The following is a 20,783-nucleotide window of genomic DNA, read 5'->3' as shown; positions in this document are numbered from 1 at the left end:
CTGCTCAAAAAACCCATCAAGATTAGAGGTTACAGGCTGAGCCCTGATAGGAATAAACACTTTTATGGAACAAACCCTTTAATTACTAACTTGAGAAATTAATTAATTTTTACTAGTTCAGGTTTAGCTTTGTATTTTCTTGACAAATGAAAATAGGCTGTTTATGTTTAATTTTGACCTCTTGACTTGATGCACTGATACTATGTTCCAAAATCCATGTGTCTAACATTTTATGCAAATCTTAATTAAAAATACAAGATTATTCCCTTAGTTACTGCAAAACTCTACTTTCCTCTGAAATACCTGATGGTATTTCTTTCTAGCTAAAGTCCAGGGAGCAGTTGATGTGACAAATAATGTTTGACTGATGCTTTAGCAGTAAATCAAAATGGCTAGGTTCACCTTATTTACTGTGAAAGAAATAAATTTATTCTGATGGAGTAGCAAAATAATTCCTATTATGCAAAAGAGGAAAAAAAACCCCATAAAGTTTATTTTTTAAAAAAATTTGTTTTTACAGCAACTTATCTGCTAAATATAAAGCTTCTATACCGGCACATAGTACTGAGTGTAGAAGGTGAGCTGATATTAAGAATATGTCATAAGCAGCTATTCCTAAAAAACGGTTTTTAACTGAAGACATCAAATTTTATTTAGTTGTAGGAATGTACAGAGCCATCAGGAGTATAGACTGAAAACCACATGAAATAAGCCATCATACTTTCCTCAGAACTAGCAAGGCTGCTGCTAGAATAATACATTAATATTGGAGCACTGTACTAGGGCATGAAAGAAGATTGGGAGATTTGGACAGAGCTGAGAAGAGAGACAAAATATTGATTTTAGAGGTGTAAAACAAAATCTATTATTAGGATGCCAATATGGTTGATACAAATGAGCGTGTGGTTGCCTGCAGGAGAACACTGCTGAGTGGCACATCTGAGGAGACCTGGTCGAAGCACAATCCTGAGAATGCCTGGAGAGCCCAGCCTGCAGCACAAGCTCTGTTAAAGCATTGAAATGCACAGTCAGTCCCACAGAGCAGAAGTTCTACTGGGAAGATTAAAAAAGAGACATGCTATCGATATGATGAAGAAGTGCAGTGCTACTGACAAGACTAAGAAAGAATGACGCAATTCATAAAACCCACTGACAAAGTGTCATCACTGATAAGACTGAGAAAAGCAATGTCAGGCCAAAAGAAAGGACAGGATGCAAACTGCCAAAGTCTCCAGACCATACACAGCCTGAAGGAAAACGGAGTCTTGAGGACATTTCTGCAGAAACATTAAGGGAGCTGTAAAATGTGAGCAATGGACATCAGCAAGTCATAGAAACTACCAAAAATCGTGAGTGGGTAAGTGGATACTTGTGTTTGTGGTCATCTGCAGCCAACAGGATCACAGACATGCTTCTCTCCTTAACAATCTTATATAGATAAGACAAAACTTAATGTAGAAATACCTGCATCAGTTGACACCTGTGAAAAGTAACTGTATCACTGCAAAAGGAGTTACAACACTGGTTTTCTGAACTGAGGGAAGGGACACGCTGACAATGGTCTTTGAGTACCTAAGAGGCCATTCTCTGATTACAAAGGATGGCAAGAGAAAAATAACACAAGTCACTGAACTGCAGTAAGGCAGACATCAGAAAAACCTCAGGGTAATAATGCACAACGCTAGATTCCTTGCTGAAGCTGTGGAATCTCCAACAGTCCAGGTGGAAATGGCATCTTGGACCAACATCATAAAAAAAAGTCCCATATAACTGGCCATCTCTAGGAATAGAGGCAAGGCAGGTGGAACTTTTGAGATCTGGTCCAATCTGATCTGATCCTTTTACTACAATTCTATGGCTGTAGCAAATGGTTGCATAAACTCTGCTTATTTATTTTGATCATACAAGAAGCACACTTCAAGGGACATGTTATAATGGCAAGCAAACTACAGCAATCCACAAAAATGGCCATAACAATCATAAATTATTTTCAGTTGCCAGTTCAGCAGAACATTGAGGCAGTTCTTGGGTCTTAAAGACTTTAGGTCTAAGTACATAAACCACTCAAATCTTGAAGCACTGATGAAATACAAAACCAGTCCAATGACATCTTTAACAATAGAATAACCCCAGACTTAAAAAACCTCAGTATTAGAGGGGAGTATGCTGCAGGACAGGGCAAACTCTTACATATCCCACACAAAGCAAGTCATCTCTAATCTCCTCTTCAGGAAAAAAAAAACCAAACAAACAGAAAACCAACCAACTGTTAGTGGAGATTTCCTGAAGAACTAAATAACCATACCACAATGTATATTTCATTCTTGGAGAGGGACTGATGTGAATTGGCTATACCATTACTAAGATTTAATGATCCCATTTGTCACAGTGATAACTGCATACAGATTGCCTGTCTTTAACTAAAGAAAGCTCACTTCCTCCGAGGCTTTTAGCTGTCTGCAAATGCCTAAATGAAGCCTTTCTTTTGACACCCATGGGCTCCCTGGGGTGCTTATGTCAGTTCCTAGTGCTATCCCTTTTCATCTTAATGTACACCTGTCAGACTGCTCGGATTTTCTATTCTGTATCACCTTTCCCTGAAGGCTCCTTCAGCCTGAATAAACTTGGGTTTATTCACAAGTGAAATAAATTTGCCCTCTGACTTGACGGTTCTGCCTTGGAAAGCCTGAAGGAGAAAAAGCCGAGTGGTTTGAAACTCAATCTTTCCAAATTGTACACTTTGCAGCTGGACACCATAAAATCAGTTTAAGGGTTCTTGTTAAGACGATCCTCAGAAAGGGCCCTGAGCGTACAGCCTATGAAACCACCAGATTTAAGATTTTCTGTAACGTTTCCCAGAATTTAAAGACATGCAGGACTTTTTAAAGCTTTCGGCTTTAGATGCGACTGGTCTCTCACAAAGTCTATCACTGTATCCCGAGGACAAGTTGATCCGCGCAGGCAAGTGACACCCGCGCGGAGCATCCTTGTGTCCGCTGCCCTGCCTGCCCGAGCTCGGCCCCCAGCGCCTGCCCGGAGCTCCCGCGGCGCTCCCTGAGCCGAGCGCTTCCCGCGAGAGGCGCGCCCGCGGTAGCGGCTCTGTGAAGGAAGAAGGAGAAAAAAGGAGCAGCGAAGAGACAGGAGCGTGCCCGGGCACCGACACGAGCCCGCTGTGAGACGCTGTGAGCCGGCTAGGAGAGGAACAGCGCAGCCCCGGCATCCCCGCCGCCGCCCCGGTGCCCGCCCGTCCCGCCGCTCACCGATAGTAGAAACGACGGTGCCCACGAAGTAGAAAGCGCCGGTGAAATCCCATCGGGGCCGGATGTCATCGACGCGGATGCCGGCCACGTTCGCCTCCTCGTATTCCCGGAGGAAGTGCTGGAGCTCGGCACGGCTGAGGTTGTGGCGCCGGGTGAAGTTCTCCAGGCGTTCCTCCCAGCGCTCCTTTGCCTCCCGCTCCGTGGGCAGCTCGATGGCCGAGAAGACGGCGGCGCCGCACAGCATGTACAGCACGATCAGCACCGCCAGCAGGAGGAACCGCGCGTTGTCCGCGTTGAGGCGACCCGCGCTGGAGCAGCAGCAGGCGCCGCGACACGCCATCCTCCGCCCGCGGGACCGGGCTGCCGCGCCGCCACGCTACGTCGGGGCCCTGCTGCCGCCGCCGGGCATCACGGCGCCGCCCGCCAGCCGTACGCGGGGCTCAGGGCGCCGCGGAGCCCGGCGGCGGCGAGCGGCGCTCCCGGGAGCCGGCCGGCACCTTCGCCCCGGGGGCAGGGCGCGGCCCCGGCACGGCCCCGCGGCGGGCGCGCTTCGGGCTGCCGAGCATCCTGAGGGCGAGGGAGCCGCTCGTCCCGTCCCGTCTCAGAGCCCCTCAGCCCCGGCGCCCGCCGCGCGGGGCTCCCGTCCCCGCCACTTTCATATCCCCTTCCTGCCCCCGCCCCGAGCACGTCGGAGCGGAGCGCAGGGACAGGCACTGCCAGGCACCTCCTGCCTGCTGGGGGGACAAGGCGGGACCGGCGGCAGCTCGCCCCCCGCCCTCCGCTTCGCCGCGGGGCTCGGCCGCCCGGTCGCCCGCACCATGGCCTCGGGGGAGCCGCGGGCCGGGCCGGGCCGCGCCCTCAGGAGCAGCTCCCACAGCACAGGCGCGGCCGCTGCCCCCGGAGCCCAGCGCCGGCAGCGGGCAGGGCGGGCTGGCAGAGCGCGGCTGCCCCGCGGCCTCCAGCCCTCAGAGGGGCGGTGGCCGCCCCCCTTCCCGCCCTCAGGTACCCGGCCCGGGCTGTGGGGCCGAGGAGCGCCCGAGGCAATCGGGCACGAAACCCGTCAGCCGGTGATATCCCCTCCCATCAAAGCCATAAAAATTAGCGCCCTTTGCCGAAAGAGGACACCTGCTTCTCCACAGGTCTGGTTAACCCACTGCCTTCCCGACAAGCTGCTACATCTCTGTCCTCCAGCGCATGGTAGTCGAAGGGAAATTGTTTAGGGAAGACAGAAGCAGCCTTTCCAGCTGCTATGTGGTTTTAAAATTAGTTATTTGCAGGTTCAAAGAGCAGAGCTGTCGATCCAAATCTGCTGGAAATATCATTCTCACTATAAGAAGAAAAAGCTAAACTCAGCAATATCTGGTACTTGCTACAGTGCTGAATTCTACTTTTAAATAATTGGGGCTGGAATTCAGCTGCGCTAAACGTAATAGTATACAAGCACATTCTTTCCAGGGAAGGACAACCTACATATATTTTTTCAGAAAGCAGGTTAATGAACTATAACATCCACTTCCCTCCCCCCCCCATTTTCTAATAACTGTGTTGCAATGAAAATGCAATGGGAGTGAACACTATGATCTTAGAAATCTCCCTTAATGGCAGATAATTGTACATTCCATATAAGAGCCATTGATTATCTCACAGCCTGAGGTATTTGAGTATTGGTCTGAGCCCTAAGGGTGCACTGTGGCAGTTCCAATGCCAGTGTTTGAGAGGATCACCACCTGCGTGACAACTGCTAGAGCAGCAGGCACAGGGAAAATGAGTCCTTTTCTTATGTTGCACAGTCAACCAGCAGACAGGGATAAATGCGAGTTGTGTTTCATTTTTTCCTATTTGTTGTTATTCATAGGTGATACACCATGTGGCAGGTTTTTGTTCCCTCCTAATTAGTCTTTAGCATAGACTTTAGCATGGAAATTAAAATTAGCAGCAATACTAGAAGACATTAAATTGCCAAAAATAGGAAGATGAGATGCCAGCCAAACCAGACTGTGCTAACGGTAACAACACTTCCATTAAAAAATGCTGCTGTATCTTTAAAATTATTGGCAGCTCCTATTAGAAGAAAAAACCAAAACCCACCTATACTTCCCGCTTTGCCAGTCAGAAGGAAGATAGAACTCTGCCATTACATGTTTAACCAGCAAAGGCAGCAAAACTGAGTGAGCACCCTCTATCCATACCTATGGCTCCATCCATCAAACCTGTTCAAACCTGTTCAAGGGTGCCTTGGATTAACACAGTGGGAAAAAGAGCCTTTAGCTGCTTGCAACCATCAATGTGATTTTTTTGCCCAAAGGAATATGAACAATAACACTATTCAAAGGAATATCGAAGGCAAATTATTCAAGGTTATTGAGTTCCTCCTTATTTACATATTTTGTTAATGTGGAATGTCATTTTTGTGTTTGTCTTGGGCATAGCAATAGTTGTTGCATTAAAGCAGGTAAGATCATCTGGCACAGTTTTGAAAGACACATGTACTACCGTCATTGATCATCAAAAATTGCAAATTCCCTTAATTTGTCAACTTTGATCTTGGCAGTGATTTAATTATCTCTTGAGAAGGTGTCTTTTTAAGGATATGCTCCCTATTAAAGGATAGAACAAGAGCAAGTTGATATTGACCGGAATCTTGAAGAAGAAAATGAGACTATGGCTTATTCTAAAGATGACTTTATTGTAAAACAGGTCACCATTCCCATTGCTCTTGGGTAAATAGCTGGAAAAATTGGAGTGTGTGGAAAGCAGGAACAGTGTAATCAGTCAGCCATCCATAACATTTAAGCAAGGTGGAATACAGAAATGCAGTGTGTTCACTAGCATCAGAAAAATAAAAAGTAACTTTTTGTTTTTTACCTGAAACTAAAAAAGTAAGTAGTTAAACATGTTGCTGACATTTAATTAACCCCAAATCAAAGTGAATATCTTTCAAGCCTGAGCCCTGAATGCAATGCCACTACCCTCAGTACAGCCACTTGGCATCACTATCAGGACACATGCTACTTTCCCTTCACCTCAGCACAGCTCCCTCGTGTCTGTGTGCAGGCATCTGGGGACAACAGATTGGTGGCGGTAAGGCTTAGCACAATTGTAAAATAATAGGAAAGAAAAATCAATACATTCACCAATTCTGTCGATAATATTGACTGGCAGCCCTATAATTAAGAAAGCTAACAGTCACTGAGTACCCCAATAATGATTACTAGTAAGTCTGGTCAGGGTAGAATTATTATTAATGCATTATCAAATTACTTGGAAGACCCATGCAGACATTTAGTTACTCTCATTGACAGTGCCAGTACTTTTTAATTAGAGGTCTCCTTTAGAGGTGATTAGCTGGTACACTTAACCAAAACTCACTGATTTTCTTTGGTGAAGCTCTGGAATGACTGCAATATACTCCTGAGCCAACTTCATGCCTAATGAAATATCCTGACAGAGAAGCAAATAAACCAGCCCTCCATTACTTTTGATACTGAACAAAAATTCTTCAGGAACATCATAACCTTAACACTAGCAAACTAATTTGAACAATGCCTGACAACCCTCAGTGAAGGATTTTCCCCTAATATCCAATTTAAACTTTCCCAGGTGAAACTTCAGATTCCTCTTGTCCCCTCACTTGTTACCTGGGAGAAGAGGCTGATTCCCACCTGGCTACAGCCTCCTTGCAGGTAATTGTAGAGAGCAGTAACATCTCTACTGAGACTCCATTTCTCCATGCTAAACATTCCTAGCTCCTCCAGTTATTCCTTGCAAGACTTGTGCTCCAGACTTTCCAACCAGCTCCACTGCCCTTCTCTGGACATGTTCCAGCCCCTCAATTTCTTGTCATGAGGGGCCCAAAACTGGACACAGCACTCGAGGTGTGGCCTCAAAAGTGCTGAGTATGAGGGGACAATCACTGCCCTGGTCCTGCTGGCCACACTAATTTTAATACAAGCAATGTGTTCTATTAATGGGATACTGTCAATTTTATCAAATACCTGGGAGTACACTTGCAAGATACAAGTTCCAACCCAATCTGAAATGTACACATTTAGAAGACAGAACAAAGGATATGTTAACAAGATTGCCTTTATTTTAATTTGAATTTTACATATAATTTTTATTCCAGCTACTGGGGTCAACTGACAGTCTCACAGAGCAGTAATTTTAAAATTAATTACAGCTATAAATGCAGAGAGACTCTGAGAACAGTTCTTGTCTTGAAAACCATATTAGGAACCACAGTAAAGAAAAAGCATATAAAAAGGTATTCAAAAAAGCAGGTTCACTTGTAATAATGTGGTTACAGATTCTCCAAGAATCTCTCCCTTATTAACATTTTAATGTTTCAACTACAAATTAGCCATTAGAGCAGACATTATAGCTTACAGAACAGAAACAAGCAGTTTTTCCAAGTCAGGCTCAGTGTCAGCAAGTGGAACATCACAGAGTACTGGAAACACTTATGATGGAACCCACATATTTCCATGTGTATCAGGGGCATCAGTGTAAGGAATATTCCAAATCCACGGTTGATCTGCAAACCAAAACAAAAACATACTCATGACAAATTGATTTATCAAATGCAAAATTTGATTCTCTTCCTCTTTTCCCTCTGGAGGGAAGAGGTAAGTCCAAATTCTCACTGATTTTCAATTAACATCATGTGCAATTTCAGTTTAGCAGACATTTGTTTTCTCTTTTTTTTAACTGTAAGATAGAGAGTTTTCAAAAGGCTTTGCTTTCTCCTCAGATATTATTTTAAATATAGTTATAACCCAACATGCTCACCAGCTGTATAAGAACTGTATTTCAGATAATATACAAGTACAGTAATGCAGCCAAATTTGGTATGGCCTAGTGCCAGCAAGTTTTGCGCTGCATCTCTCTTAACCCAATGTAATTATAAATAAGCACTGTAACATGAATATTTTTCACAGGGACAGTAAGAATTCAGTACCTAAGAATGACACTGCCTGACCTCTGAAAAGTTCACATTTACCCCTCACTTCTTCAAACATTACATTTTCAGATGAGCAACATAAAATTTGCTCAAGGTAGCTATTATTGGTTTGCACCACACAGTTCCCTCCCACTTCTCAGAATACAGAAGCTCTTTCCATTCTTGGGAAAGAGAAAAGGCAACACAGCAGAAGTTAACTGCTAGCTCTGCAACCTGCTGTGTGCTCTTCCTCCTACCATACATGTGGCAGAAATGCAGCTGTTCTATGAATCCAAGGTATTATTCTACTCCTTGCAGGCTACTCCTGCTGAAATACAGAAAAATCCTTTAACCCTTTTTTCAGTGATTTTTCTCAATTAAGAAATTTATGTAAATCTAGCCTGCTTCTTCTCTCCATGTACAAAATGAGCCCTGAAGGAATACAGTGACATTAATCTGTAATATGCATAGATTAAACAGAATTGTACCAAGGATGACAGGAATAGCTATTGATTGAGATTACTTTTATCCAATTAAATTTACAGGATCCAATGACAACGCTTGACAATATAGGAAGTGAGAATTACTGTAGCAAGGAAAGGAGAATAAGAAAGTGACAAAATCAGTAATGAAGGGTTATATAAAGTACACAACAGCACATTGTGACAAGTACCATGGGAATTAAACATGGGCAGTTTAATGCTACTAAGTACTCATTACTTGCCACAGGAGTGTTCTTCATTCTCATACTGTAGTTCCATATGTTGCAGTAAAACACATCCCAGCTATGCAAATGTTTTAAAACGTGCCTACTTACAGCAGGAAGAGAGCAGTAGGGTAGGTGGTTGGCTTTTTGTTACAGTGGACAGGTGACTTCAAAGCATATAAAAAATAAAAGGCACCAGAAACCAGAAGAAACTATAGCACTTAAGTCACAGTGCATTGCCAAGAAAGCTCTCTAGGTTTCTGGCCCAACAACAAGATATCTAGACTTTGAGTCATCTCTTAAAAAGAAAAAAAAGTAGCACCATTATTTCCCTATGCTTGTTTTATCAGTCTCCTGCTGGAGAGCCATGTGTACCTTTTGTATTTTAGGTGAATACCTTACCAGATAGTAAACATTAACAGTTAGAAAAATGGGTACAGAATAGAGCAAACGTTGGGAAAAGGATTGAGGACTTCAAACATACATTCAGATTTAAGCACTGACCTCTATCTATGACATCAGAATAAATCCAGTCCCACTCAAGCACTGGAATCTGTCACTCAAGAGTACATTATGCAGCTTAGACTTATCCATCTTCCCTATTTTCCTACCATCTGGCAGTGACTCTGCTTAATTCAGCAAAACATGCAGGCAGAGAAAAACTTCAGATGTACAGAAATAACTCCAGTCACCTCCTTAAAGCATGCTGAGAGGTCTCAATCCCTAATTTAGCTCTTTCTAACTGTAGCTATCTAAATAAAATTTGCTCAAGGTAGCTATTATTGTACTTGGAACTTTGTTCTGTTAATGGGATGCTGCTGATTTTATAAAACAGCTGGCAGTATTTTAATAAGTCATGTGTAGAACTAGGGCTGATACAAATTATAATTCAGTTATTTATAAAATGGCAGGTTCAATTTTGAACTATTCATCACTTTTAATAGGATCTGTAACACAAGAGAAAGGCAATGACTGTGCACAAATACTGTATGATGGCAGCTGTTTACTGTTGCACATGAAAATGACTGCCAAGCTTCTCAAAGTTAATTCCTTTGACCTTCTTGGGGGGGGAGGGGGTGGAAACAAAAGCCCCAATAATTTTTCAAGTGTCCTTAACATACCTACCTTTCACACACTTCAAGATCAGTGCTTGTTGATTTCTGATACCCCAACTGCACCTCACTGGAGTCAGTGTTATCTACTAGGCTGGTAGCACAGCTTCACTCCTGCTTCATTTACAAGCAGCAGAACTCCAGCAGTGGAGTCAGCACTCAGTAAAATAAATGAGCCATTCCTGTCCCACTGCTACTTAAACATTGTCTGAAAGCTCAGATGGAGCACTCTTTCATTTATACTCAGATTTTTGAACATCCTCTCACAACTTAAAAGACCACCACATTTTACTTAAAGGTAAAGAGGCTCTGGAGAACTAGATAAGTTCTTTTTAATAACACCTGAGTATCACTCAAAGAATCCATGCTGGCAGGCCACCTGAAGCCTTCATGTTCTCATAAAGATGACAGATGGCAGTACACTCAAAACTAGGCACACACAATTGAATAGCAAAGGATAAAACACAAAGAAAGCACCTTTGTGATCCTCTTCCTATGGGTGTCTTTTGCACTGTGAGTGGAGATCTGGATGAGAGAATTCCTGGTTGATTTCTAAGCCCAGAGACTGGATTCTTACCTCTACTTAATTTAAAAAGAAAGCTTCAAAGCAACAAGTATTCACATATATAGAAAGGTTGCAAATAACCAGACTTCAAGTCATTCTACATGGCAAACTCACTCCCCACTGCATGAATCTGGAAAGTTCTTCCTTAAGCATTTGCAAAAGGTGCACCCTGCACTTCAGTCTCTCTTATCCCCTCCCTCTGGGTGAGCATGGCATTTGAAAAGGAACTAGTCTTGTTCCTCTCAATGCAAAAATCATACTTAAAGATCTCAAGAGGGAGGAAAGGCAGATGGGGAACAAATGTGGGATCTATATGAATATTCACAAACAAAGTGATGATTTCTGAATACCAGGACAATGACCACCCAGTACTGCAGCTTTAAACACAGGATTTGCTTTGTTTCTCAACAAAGTGCTGATGTGATGAGGAAAAAGAAAGTATTTTGCACTTTTTTGAGACTTCCCCCAAATAGTTATTAAAAAACCTTGATATACTTCGAGTTCCCTCCACATAACAGATGATTTCCTCAGTCAGTAAACTGTGTAATATCTAAATCACAAATGAAGTGAAACTCCTTGACTACAGTAAGCAACTTGTATTGGCAAGAGAGATAATAGCAATACTGCAACTGAGATGTGATGATGGGAACGCAATGAGAAAATGTTATACAACAAAACTCTTATACAACAAAATCTCAGTACTCATTTAGAAGATTCTACAAGAAAATAAAAATCTGAGTACTGTTAAAGACACAAAGAACTTTTATTTATAGGCTATTGTGTGCATGATTCCCAAACACCAGACTGGATAATTTTCAGCTTCCCTTCCAAGGAACTCTCAATTCATACTGCTGGTCTACAGGTTTCATTTACTTGAGTATCATCGATACATTGAGCTTTGCAATAGTCTTTTTTATTATGACAGCCTGAATCTGTTGGTTAACTACAGAGACCTTCAGGACATTGATGTATCTGTATGACTTATTTATCTAGATATTGAGTAGTACTGTCAGCTACCAGATTTTTTTTTAATTCTTTAAATGTTCTGCCCTAAAGATACATCTGCTGCCCACAAATGGCCTTCTGCTGTTCAGCTGACTATTGGAGGTGATCAACTGCAATTGCTCAAAACAGCAATGTGAAAAGAGTTAATAATGTACATGTTACACACAACAAATGTTATCTGCTAAAAATTAATGAGGTCATGCAGAATACAAGCCTACTTTTCCTCTGAAGTCACATCTTACCTTTGCTTCCATACTTTTCTGGTGGGAGGTCATAAGGTACAGGAAAATATGTTGCTGAATCTTTCCTTTCTGGCAGCTTTTCCCTTCCTACATGAAAGTAACCTTTGTCCAATCCCTATGAAAGAACAGAAAAACACAGAAGAAAAGATTCATTAGTTTCTGGGACAAACTTAATCTACAATAGATGCTTTCTCAGTCGCTATGTTAATGAACAAAACTTTCTGCCCCCTTTACTGAGATTGGATACTTCATGAAGCACCTTAAAAACTCAGCTTCTCTTACTTCTACTATTTGAGCTCTTCTCTTTTTATTACATCTATTGGCTTGGCCATATGGGTCCATATTGGATATATTCTGTCTTCTCAGGCCTCTACACATACACTAATTTACTTCCATGTTTACTAGGTGAACTCCTTCAGTGTTTAATATTTAACTGAAGTGAAAAGCTTCTAAAATTTGTCTTTGCTGTTTAGCTTCATTCTGACCACATTAACTGGATGCTCATTATGTTTCATGGATTAAACCAGATATCACTTTGTGTTATAGAAGCAAGTCTTCAAATCTGTGCTTTTCAGACATGTTGGGTAACATCATCCACAGACACAAAGAAATTTAATGAAGATTTGAAACTGCTTGCACAAAATCTTCAAAGACTACACTTATATTAGAATGACAGCATTACTGTCAAACAAGGTTAAGGACTAAAAAAAGAAAAATGCAATACAGTACAAAGGTAGACACATTTAAAATGATTCGAGTAACTCGGGCAGATGGTATTGCTTAGCTACTTCTCCAGAGAAATTGGATCCCAACTGTAGTGAACTACTTGAAAGCAAAATCTCTTAGTTCTGAGATTTCAAATAGCTTACTGTCAATCAAGTAGTTGGATTAGAACAGACTAGAAATTTAAAGGCTATCAAGTTTCTTTATTTATAAGATATTACTGACAACTATTTTTCTTTCTAAAATCAAAGAATAGTTTGGGTTGGAAGAGATCTTCAAAGGTCATCTAGGTCAATCCCTGTACACTGGGCAGGGACATGTTCCACTAGTAGCAGGTTGCTCAGAGCCCCATCCAACCTGATGCTGAATGTTCCCAGGGATGGGCTATCCACCATCTCTCAGGGCAACCTATGCCAATGTTTCACTAACCTCAGAGTAAAGAATTTCTTCCTTAGCTCTACTCTAAATATACCCTCTTCTAGTTTAGAACCACTGCCCCTTGAACTGTCCCTACAGCTCTTGTTAAAATGTCTGTCCCCACCTTTCTTATAAGCCCCCTTTTGGTAGTAAAAGGCTGCAATAAAGTTTCCCTGGAGCCTTCTCTTCTCCAGACTGAAGAACCCCAAGCTCTCTCTGTCTTTCCCCACAGGAGAAGTGCTCCAGCTCTGACCATTTCTGTGTCTCTTCTCTGGACTCAGTCCAACAGGTCCTTGCTGTGCTGGGACCCCAGGGCTGGATGTAGCCCTGCAGGTGGGGTCTCAGAGCACAGCAGAGGGGCAGAATCCCCTCCCTGCCCTGCTGCCCACACTGCTCTGGATGCAGCTCAGGACACAATTGGCTCTCTGGGCTGCTCATGTCCAGTTATTAACTTACATTTTATTCAAGCTCTATGGTCCACCAGTCTGAGTTTCACAGCATTACTCTTTTGTGATAGCACAAGCAAGCATCCTAATTGCCAAAAAAATCCCATGGTATTCAAACATACACATGGTCTCAAGGGAGAGTCCCAGCTCTACACAATACTGCAAGTCTTTCTTCACTGGAGTTTTACACCATCAAATGCCATCATTTTAAGTAGGAGACAGCAGCATCCACATATGACCACACAAAGCATGGGAATCAATGCAGCCTTGTGCCTTTTTCTTTAATATTCAAGAAGAATAGTAACCTAGAAAAAGGAGAGCTGCCAAAGACAATGTCAGACAGCAGTTCTAGCAAGTCAGTTCAAGAATCTCCCTTAGAATATAGATGCACCTTTTGTCTCATGACCCAAAGTAAGAACAAACTATAGGTTATGATGTAAGAAACATTGTACATTATTTCAAGGACTAGGAAAAAGCCACTGCCCTTTAAAGGAAAGAACAGAAGAAACAAACAAGGTTCATGCTAAAGGACTGCATGAAAGAAAATCCAGTTTGAACTTCCCTTTCTTATATAATTTCAGTCAGATATTTTGATAAATCTGCATTAAAACCAGGCTACAGCATTTTGTGGAACTTAGCCTTAAGGTAACAAGTATATGTTCAAAACAGACCAATGTAAAGATGCAAGATTCCTTTTAAAAGCTCATAAACATCTAAGGGTTTGAAAATGACTGGGAAAATTCATAATTACTTACACAAAATGCAATCTAGTTGTATAGCCTTACTTCCAATGAATTTGAATCACTCAGGGATTGGTAGAAATGTCATGTAAAAATGCAAAAAACATACTTTTGTTTGTAGTTGAAAGAACATGAATTATGCCAGGGATTTTACAGCTCACAAACAACAGGAAGTGTGTAAGTGGTGGTGGTGCTGAAATATATTTTTTCATAACTCACAGCAGTCAGGTTGCACTTGGTAGGAGGGTCTGGGTGGCGTGTATTCCTAGATACTACTCACAAGATGACATACAAATTGTCAGCATGTATGTGACATGTATGAGGTCTGATTGCCCAGACATCCCATGAGCTTCTCTGGTCTTCTACATCACCTACAGAAGAAATGTGGAGCAGCAGGGAAGGTTCCTCTGCCATGCTGTGAGATGGTTTTATGCTACAACAAACTTCACGTGCCTGATCGACAGCACCACAATTACAAAGCTGCTGCCTGGCACCATCTGAGTTGGACATTTGTGAAACCCTTATTATCACAAAGCACAGTGTAGAACACAACCTACTTCAGCCTCTACCTACAAAGTAAGGACATTTTTCATCTCATTTTCTTCCTCCCTGTTATCCATTGTTTTCTTCAACCTAGCAGTATTTTTGTTTCTGCTTGATTTCTTCTACACTCCATGCCCTGTTACTTCTTCAGCGTTTTTCTTTCCAGGCATTTTACCTCCTTCTCTTGTTCTACAACTTTGGTTTTCCCTGCCTTTTCTTCCTCAGTACTCAGCAATTATATTTCCCTTTCCTCTGATGCTGTCCCCCAGTGCAGCTTGACTCAGTTCATCCCAGAAGAGTTTTATTTGTCTGTAAGAATTTAACCTATAGAGATCTTCCATTCAGGAAATATTCATCTAAGAAGAGACATCTGGTTTTTCTCAAAACACACTGGAGTAAGTGTCTAGTTTGTGGAATACATTCTTTAACAAGGCTCTCTGAGGAGATTCACATGCTTTTAAAAATAACTCATGTGTCTATCTTCACACAGAAATTGAAGTAAGTCACACTTTGTCTGTTTTGAGCATTTCCTGAATGTTGACAGCTCTCACTGCTGTTTCCAAAAAACAAACCAGCAGGACCTTGCAGAAAATAATTTTGTCTGACTTATAAATTTTCCTCAGCCACATTCTATTCTGTCAGAATTTTTCCCTCAGCAACTTTATTTTGCTCTTTGACTGCTGCTTACAGCAATACATTTTGAAATGCTGATAAATACATATCTCAATTGGGAAAGAATTTTTTTGTACTTTTAAAACTTTAGGTGCTGATAGGGCTTCTATTAGTAGCTTAGCATCATACATTGAAAAAGCAGACACTGGGAAAAATGGGAAAAGGAAGTTTAACAGCTCTTACAATAGTGTCTTCCAGTTTTTGCATGCTTTTTTTTGCCCCAAACACAAAGCAGACTGCAGGCTATAAAAAAAGAGATCACAAGATAAAGGTAAGAATTGCTAGCCATACTAAAGTGGGAATTAAGACTGATACCATTACAGAATTTTGATCCTACTGAAGTAATTTTTAACAGGAGACAACTATTATCCCACTGGATGATTATGGGATTGATGTTTCCAATGCCACTAACAGAAACATAGTCCTTTTTGGCAAAACTACTTAAAAACTTGCTGGTTTCAGCAGCAAAGAATTAAGCGTGCAAACAAACTACAGGGGCCAGGCTCATCAGGCCAGCAGAATACACAGCAAAACCTTCCTCAACACTGGGCACAATTATTCCCAAGAGAGCTTTATCCAACTGTACCAGAAGAATTATTTATTTATTTTTTTAATAGGAAGCCAACAGTGACAAACTCAGGTATCTAAAGCTGAAGGTTCTTGGTTTGGAACATATGTGTCTGGGTGTCTTTAATACTGGAATTTGAAAACCTTGTGGCAGTTCTGTGAACACTTAAAGCGAGGCTTAGCATCTTGAAGTCTACATACAAAATCTTTGTTTAATTACATTATTAGCTTTCCTACTCCCACTCCATTTTACATGGGATGAAAGACTTCATCTAAAAATAGAGAAACTAAAGAAGAAAGTGGTATTACATTGCCTTGGAAGTTGATGTTACAAAGAGCTTAACCAGCTTGATTTTGGTTCTGCTCTAAGTTGAGCTATGACAGTAGGTGCCTGGCTCAGTTATTCAAATGCAGAAGAAATTTAGGCAGTTCAGTTCTGAAAATCACATGCTAATGCCTGGCTTATCTCTAATCCAGTTCACACACCCAGACCCAGAGTCAAGTACAAAACAGCACTTCACTCCAGTGAGTATTCAACATGAAATACAGCACTTCAGAATCTGAAATATTGTTGTTAGTTGTCTGAGTTTGATTATCTAGATATAATTACAGGATTTGATAGCACTAGGTAGGCAATTATGGGTAGGTTTCCTGTTTAATAGCATCTGTTATATTTTTCTGAGCTTGTATTTCTAAAAGCTGACAGAGCCAGTATCATATTCATGAAACCTCTAAAAAGATTTAAGTATTTCACAAATTTTTATACTATTTTACAAGTCAAGCTCAAATTATCTTAGCATCTTACCAGACACAGAAGCTGTGAGGAAGAACCATTTACTTAAAAGGCTTTCCATTAGTCACTTCCAAGATTTTTCAAACAAAATAATTACTGGAACATGCTTCCCAGAACTCCATACTTTTTGGTCATTGCATTCTCACTGAATGTTTTACCTGTTAAAGATATACTTTATCTCAGCCTCTGGAAAGGAATCCCCAGCAGCTGAAAGAGCAAGTTGAAAAAGAGTGTGCATGTAGGAGGTGAGAAATGGAGATGGAAAGGGAAATGTAGTTCAAACACAGGACAATCTTACTTATAATAAGCATTATTTTTTACTGAACAGAAGCTTGTGATCTAATGCCAGCATCAGCTGATTTTTCCCTAAACACTAAAACTCTAAATGATAACAGCTGTTGCTATATTGGGAACAACCATTCAACATATTTCAGAGAGTCTGTATTAGCACACCAGACCAAGACCCAACCTCAAAGTATAATTTTGGAAGCATTTTAAAAAAAGACAAAAGCTGGCAGTCAGCTGATAGCAAGTGAGGAACGACCCACTTCCAAATTTGTATTCAGCAGAAAATAGAAGGCACAAACTGCAGAGCTAGAGGAGTTGTTAAGATAAGTGACATGAAGTGTGTGCTATGCAAATACACCAGGGTAGTGTGGCCAGGTAGTTCCAGGTGCTGGATTAAGGCTCCAGTCTTTTCTGGGACATGGGTTCAACTTCCATCACAGCCAGGAATATTTTAATTGGATTGGATTATATGATCTTAAAGGTCTTTTCCCAGCCTAAATGATTCTATGATGCCAAGTCTTAACTTCTACCAGAATACTTGTCATGAACTTTGTGATAATACTGCATGAAATAACCTAAAGAAACAGAACTATCAGAAACTGGCAGCATTAAATCAGCATTCTGATACCTAGAGCATGGTGAGTCCCTTGAGGCCTAGGAAAGCTCAGTTATGTTTCAAAGCACTTCATGTAGTTTATATTTTGCATAGCTTTAGCTGTGAACAAGCATTTCTGTTTCTAAAAATTTTAGTCTATTCCAAGTTCTCTGCTATCTTCACTTAAAACTACTCCACCACATAGCACTCTAAAACCACAATGAACCAGTGTGACAAGCAGACAAGTTATCAAAGAAGCACTTTTTATGCAGCTAACTGCAGGGCATATGCATAAGAAATTCATAAACTAAGCAGTGCAACTTGAGTATCAGATGACTGCATGTACATAAGCCCAGTATCAGTATTTGTCTGACTACCTCCTTGTTACCAAGGGTCTCTGCAGGCACACACTTCTCAGGGAAGAAAGGAAAGCAGCTGCAGTGTCTCTCCCTGCTTTGCTCCCACATACATTGTGGGATATCACACACATGTGATAATCAGGTGACCTCCTCTGGTTGACAGTCTCCACAATTAATTATCAATATGTAGGAAACTGGGAGAAGAACTAAGTATTCTCTTCCAAAATACATACTGTTCTATATTCTTGCAAGTTTTAAATGAGCTTCAATTAAGTTATGCTCTGAGAAGTCTGAAACCCAAACATAAGATTATCTTGAACACACTGACAGGTTTTAGTACAGCCATCTAAAATCTGTAGAAATTATAAAAAAGCATAGGAGCTTTCTATAAGAAAGGCAAAGACAAGGGAGTCGAAGGCTGTAGAGAGAAAGCACTGTATTCACACCATGGTTAGCTAACCTGTTACACACCACTTTGTAAAAATACAGCAGGCCAAACAGACCCAGTGAGGAGAACCTTGAGAACACCATTATGTAATAGTTTTATATCTGGATCTGTTTCTCTAGAATCATATTTGCATTTTAAGTACAACCTTTGTCCCTCTATTTACCACCCTCCCAACCCAAATGATACAGAGGGAAAAAAAAAAATTGAGAAAAATAAAAGTGATCAAAAAATCTCCCCTCTAGGAACAACTGAGCAGGATAAGAACTCATCATTCTAGACAAAGATAAAGGTGTCTGGAAAGAGAGGTATGAAAAGCATGATTAGGGATCACATGGGTCTTGCATCTTTCAGTGCAAGGAAAAAAAACCTTCAAATGAGTAACTTTCAGAACCGCCTCATGTGACATTATAACATTGTGGAACTCAGCCAGAGCAGACTGTGACTGCCAAAAGCCTACAGATATTTAAGAGTAGACAAGAGATGCTCACAGAATAGGCCTCTAAGTCGTGAAATATGCAGGGACAAACTACTACATGAATGCCTGGCCATTATAATTTCACCCAGCATGGACCTGTTATAGCAAGCCCACAGAAGGGCCACAAAGATCATCAGAGGGCTGGAGCACCTCTCCTACAAAGACATGCTGAGAAAGTTATTATTAGAAAGTTACATGACTGTGTCATCTGGTGATCAGTTATGTTTATACAAACCCCTTAATTTACTAGGTACAAATACACCAGTACCATAGACTCTTTGCCTGGCAACACCTAGAGATAGCCAACTGGAAACTGGAGTACCCAACTCCCAAGAACATTAATTTATCCCTTTCAGGTCAGTTGCTGTTAAAAATTTTTGCACAGCTTTGTTTGCCCAGTGCTTCATTAATCTGTTATTAACAGTTGTTTACACAAATGGTGTTTCCTTTTTTAGAGCTTATTGATATAAAAAACAATGCTTCCTGCTATAAGAAGCTCTCTGATAAACACATTTTCTTCCCCTAAACCATGCTGGAGAAAAGCATCTCTAAGGTTCATGATATCAGAGACCTCACTACTATGCAAACTCATTATAAATGTCAAGATTGAGATACAGGAATTCTTTAGCTGCACTCAGAAACCATCAATCTTAATATGCAGTCTCAGGAGACTACAATTATCCAGTTAGGGTAGGCAAACATTTTTACAATTCCATAATATTAGTATATATTCATTTGGGACTACATTACTAATCAGTAGAAATGACAGAACATTATGTGATCATCTGTGAATATTATCTAGGAAATAAATACTCTTTATCAGCAAAATATTTCTAAGGACTTTTAGCATACAAATACTTTTTCACAGAAAATTGCAGTGGTCTTCCCTGGAAAGAAGAAATTTCACACAGGAAGAAGTCTGAATGGTTTGTGATCACAGACTAACTGCTGTTGAGAACATTTTGGTACTGTCAGCTCATCAGAGAGAAGGAGGAATCAGCCACATCTTGCATCTCCTCCCATCAGATAACAGACAAAACCCAATCTAAACAAAGAAGGGAAGATTTTTTCTTAAATACAATGTGTAATTAAGGACTTTCTAGCACAGGATTTCATAGAGGGCTAAAAACCAGCAAATGTAGATCAATAAGGAACTTGATGTTAAGAGAAAGTCACGTGACTGCAAATGCATTTCAGAGAATGACCAAGAACAGCGACTGGGGCAAGATTAGGAATCATTTCTCAAGTTACACCACACACACACCTTACATTAATGTGAATATGCACTCACAGGCCAGTTTTAAAAAGCACAAAAGAAGAGATTTGATCATCCTTTCCAATAACATTTAGGTATATGTTACAATTTCAAAATATTATTGCCTGTGAGTAAGAGGAAAAAAGCCATAATACCAAATCCATACCTGCTGTGTAGGAAAACAAGACTATGAATACCTGTGAATACAAATTTGATTTCCTATTAACTTTATCTGGAAATACAGAACCTACTGATCAGATTATTCAGTTATGCTTGTATTCATAACTATTTGCAGATTTTCATGATATCTCAGGATTTGTGCTTGAACTATGGACTTACAAATGCTGAAGGCAAGAAAAGAACTCCAAGTTCGTAGGAACGGATCATCAGCTGGCTGCCATTTTTCTCCAGAGCTCCCCAGGCTGCTTTAGATAGATTGGCACTATGAAGAGAAACAAAGCATTTTAGTGAGGCACAATCTTCAATGCAGAAAATGTTTAAAGAACATAGCCTAGCAATGTCCTTCTAGCAGGAGAACTTAAATTCAATCAGAATAGTCTTCTCACAAAAAGTGACTTGGTTGTTATTCCTTGTTGTTATTTTTACAGCACAGTGGGAGCAACAGAGACAATA

The 20,783-nt window shown here is 40.9% G+C and overlaps 2 protein-coding genes across 2 annotated transcripts in view; both read right to left on the bottom strand.

Annotated features, from left to right (window-relative positions):
* The window catches only part of KCNK13 (potassium two pore domain channel subfamily K member 13), a 46,224-nt gene extending 42,624 nt beyond the window's left edge, over positions 1-3,600 (bottom strand). Inside the window, exon 1 of the mRNA XM_058807607.1 lies at positions 3,261-3,600. Coding sequence (XP_058663590.1) covers positions 3,261-3,600 — 340 coding nt within the window. The remainder of the gene's footprint in view (positions 1-3,260) is intronic.
* Positions 3,601-7,347: 3,747 nt separating this feature from the next.
* The window catches only part of TDP1 (tyrosyl-DNA phosphodiesterase 1), a 35,913-nt gene continuing 22,477 nt past the window's right edge, over positions 7,348-20,783 (bottom strand). Inside the window, exons 14-16 of the mRNA XM_058806913.1 lie at positions 20,490-20,592; positions 11,830-11,944; positions 7,348-7,794 (exon numbers count right to left, since the gene is read on the bottom strand). Coding sequence (XP_058662896.1) covers positions 7,721-7,794; positions 11,830-11,944; positions 20,490-20,592 — 292 coding nt within the window. The 3' untranslated portion in view covers positions 7,348-7,720. The remainder of the gene's footprint in view (positions 7,795-11,829; positions 11,945-20,489; positions 20,593-20,783) is intronic.

The sequence above is a fragment of the Ammospiza caudacuta genome, chromosome 6 (assembly GCF_027887145.1).
Source record: "Ammospiza caudacuta isolate bAmmCau1 chromosome 6, bAmmCau1.pri, whole genome shotgun sequence".
Taxonomy (NCBI): domain Eukaryota; kingdom Metazoa; phylum Chordata; class Aves; order Passeriformes; family Passerellidae; genus Ammospiza; species Ammospiza caudacuta.
This window is presented reverse-complemented; position numbering and strand designations above follow the sequence as displayed.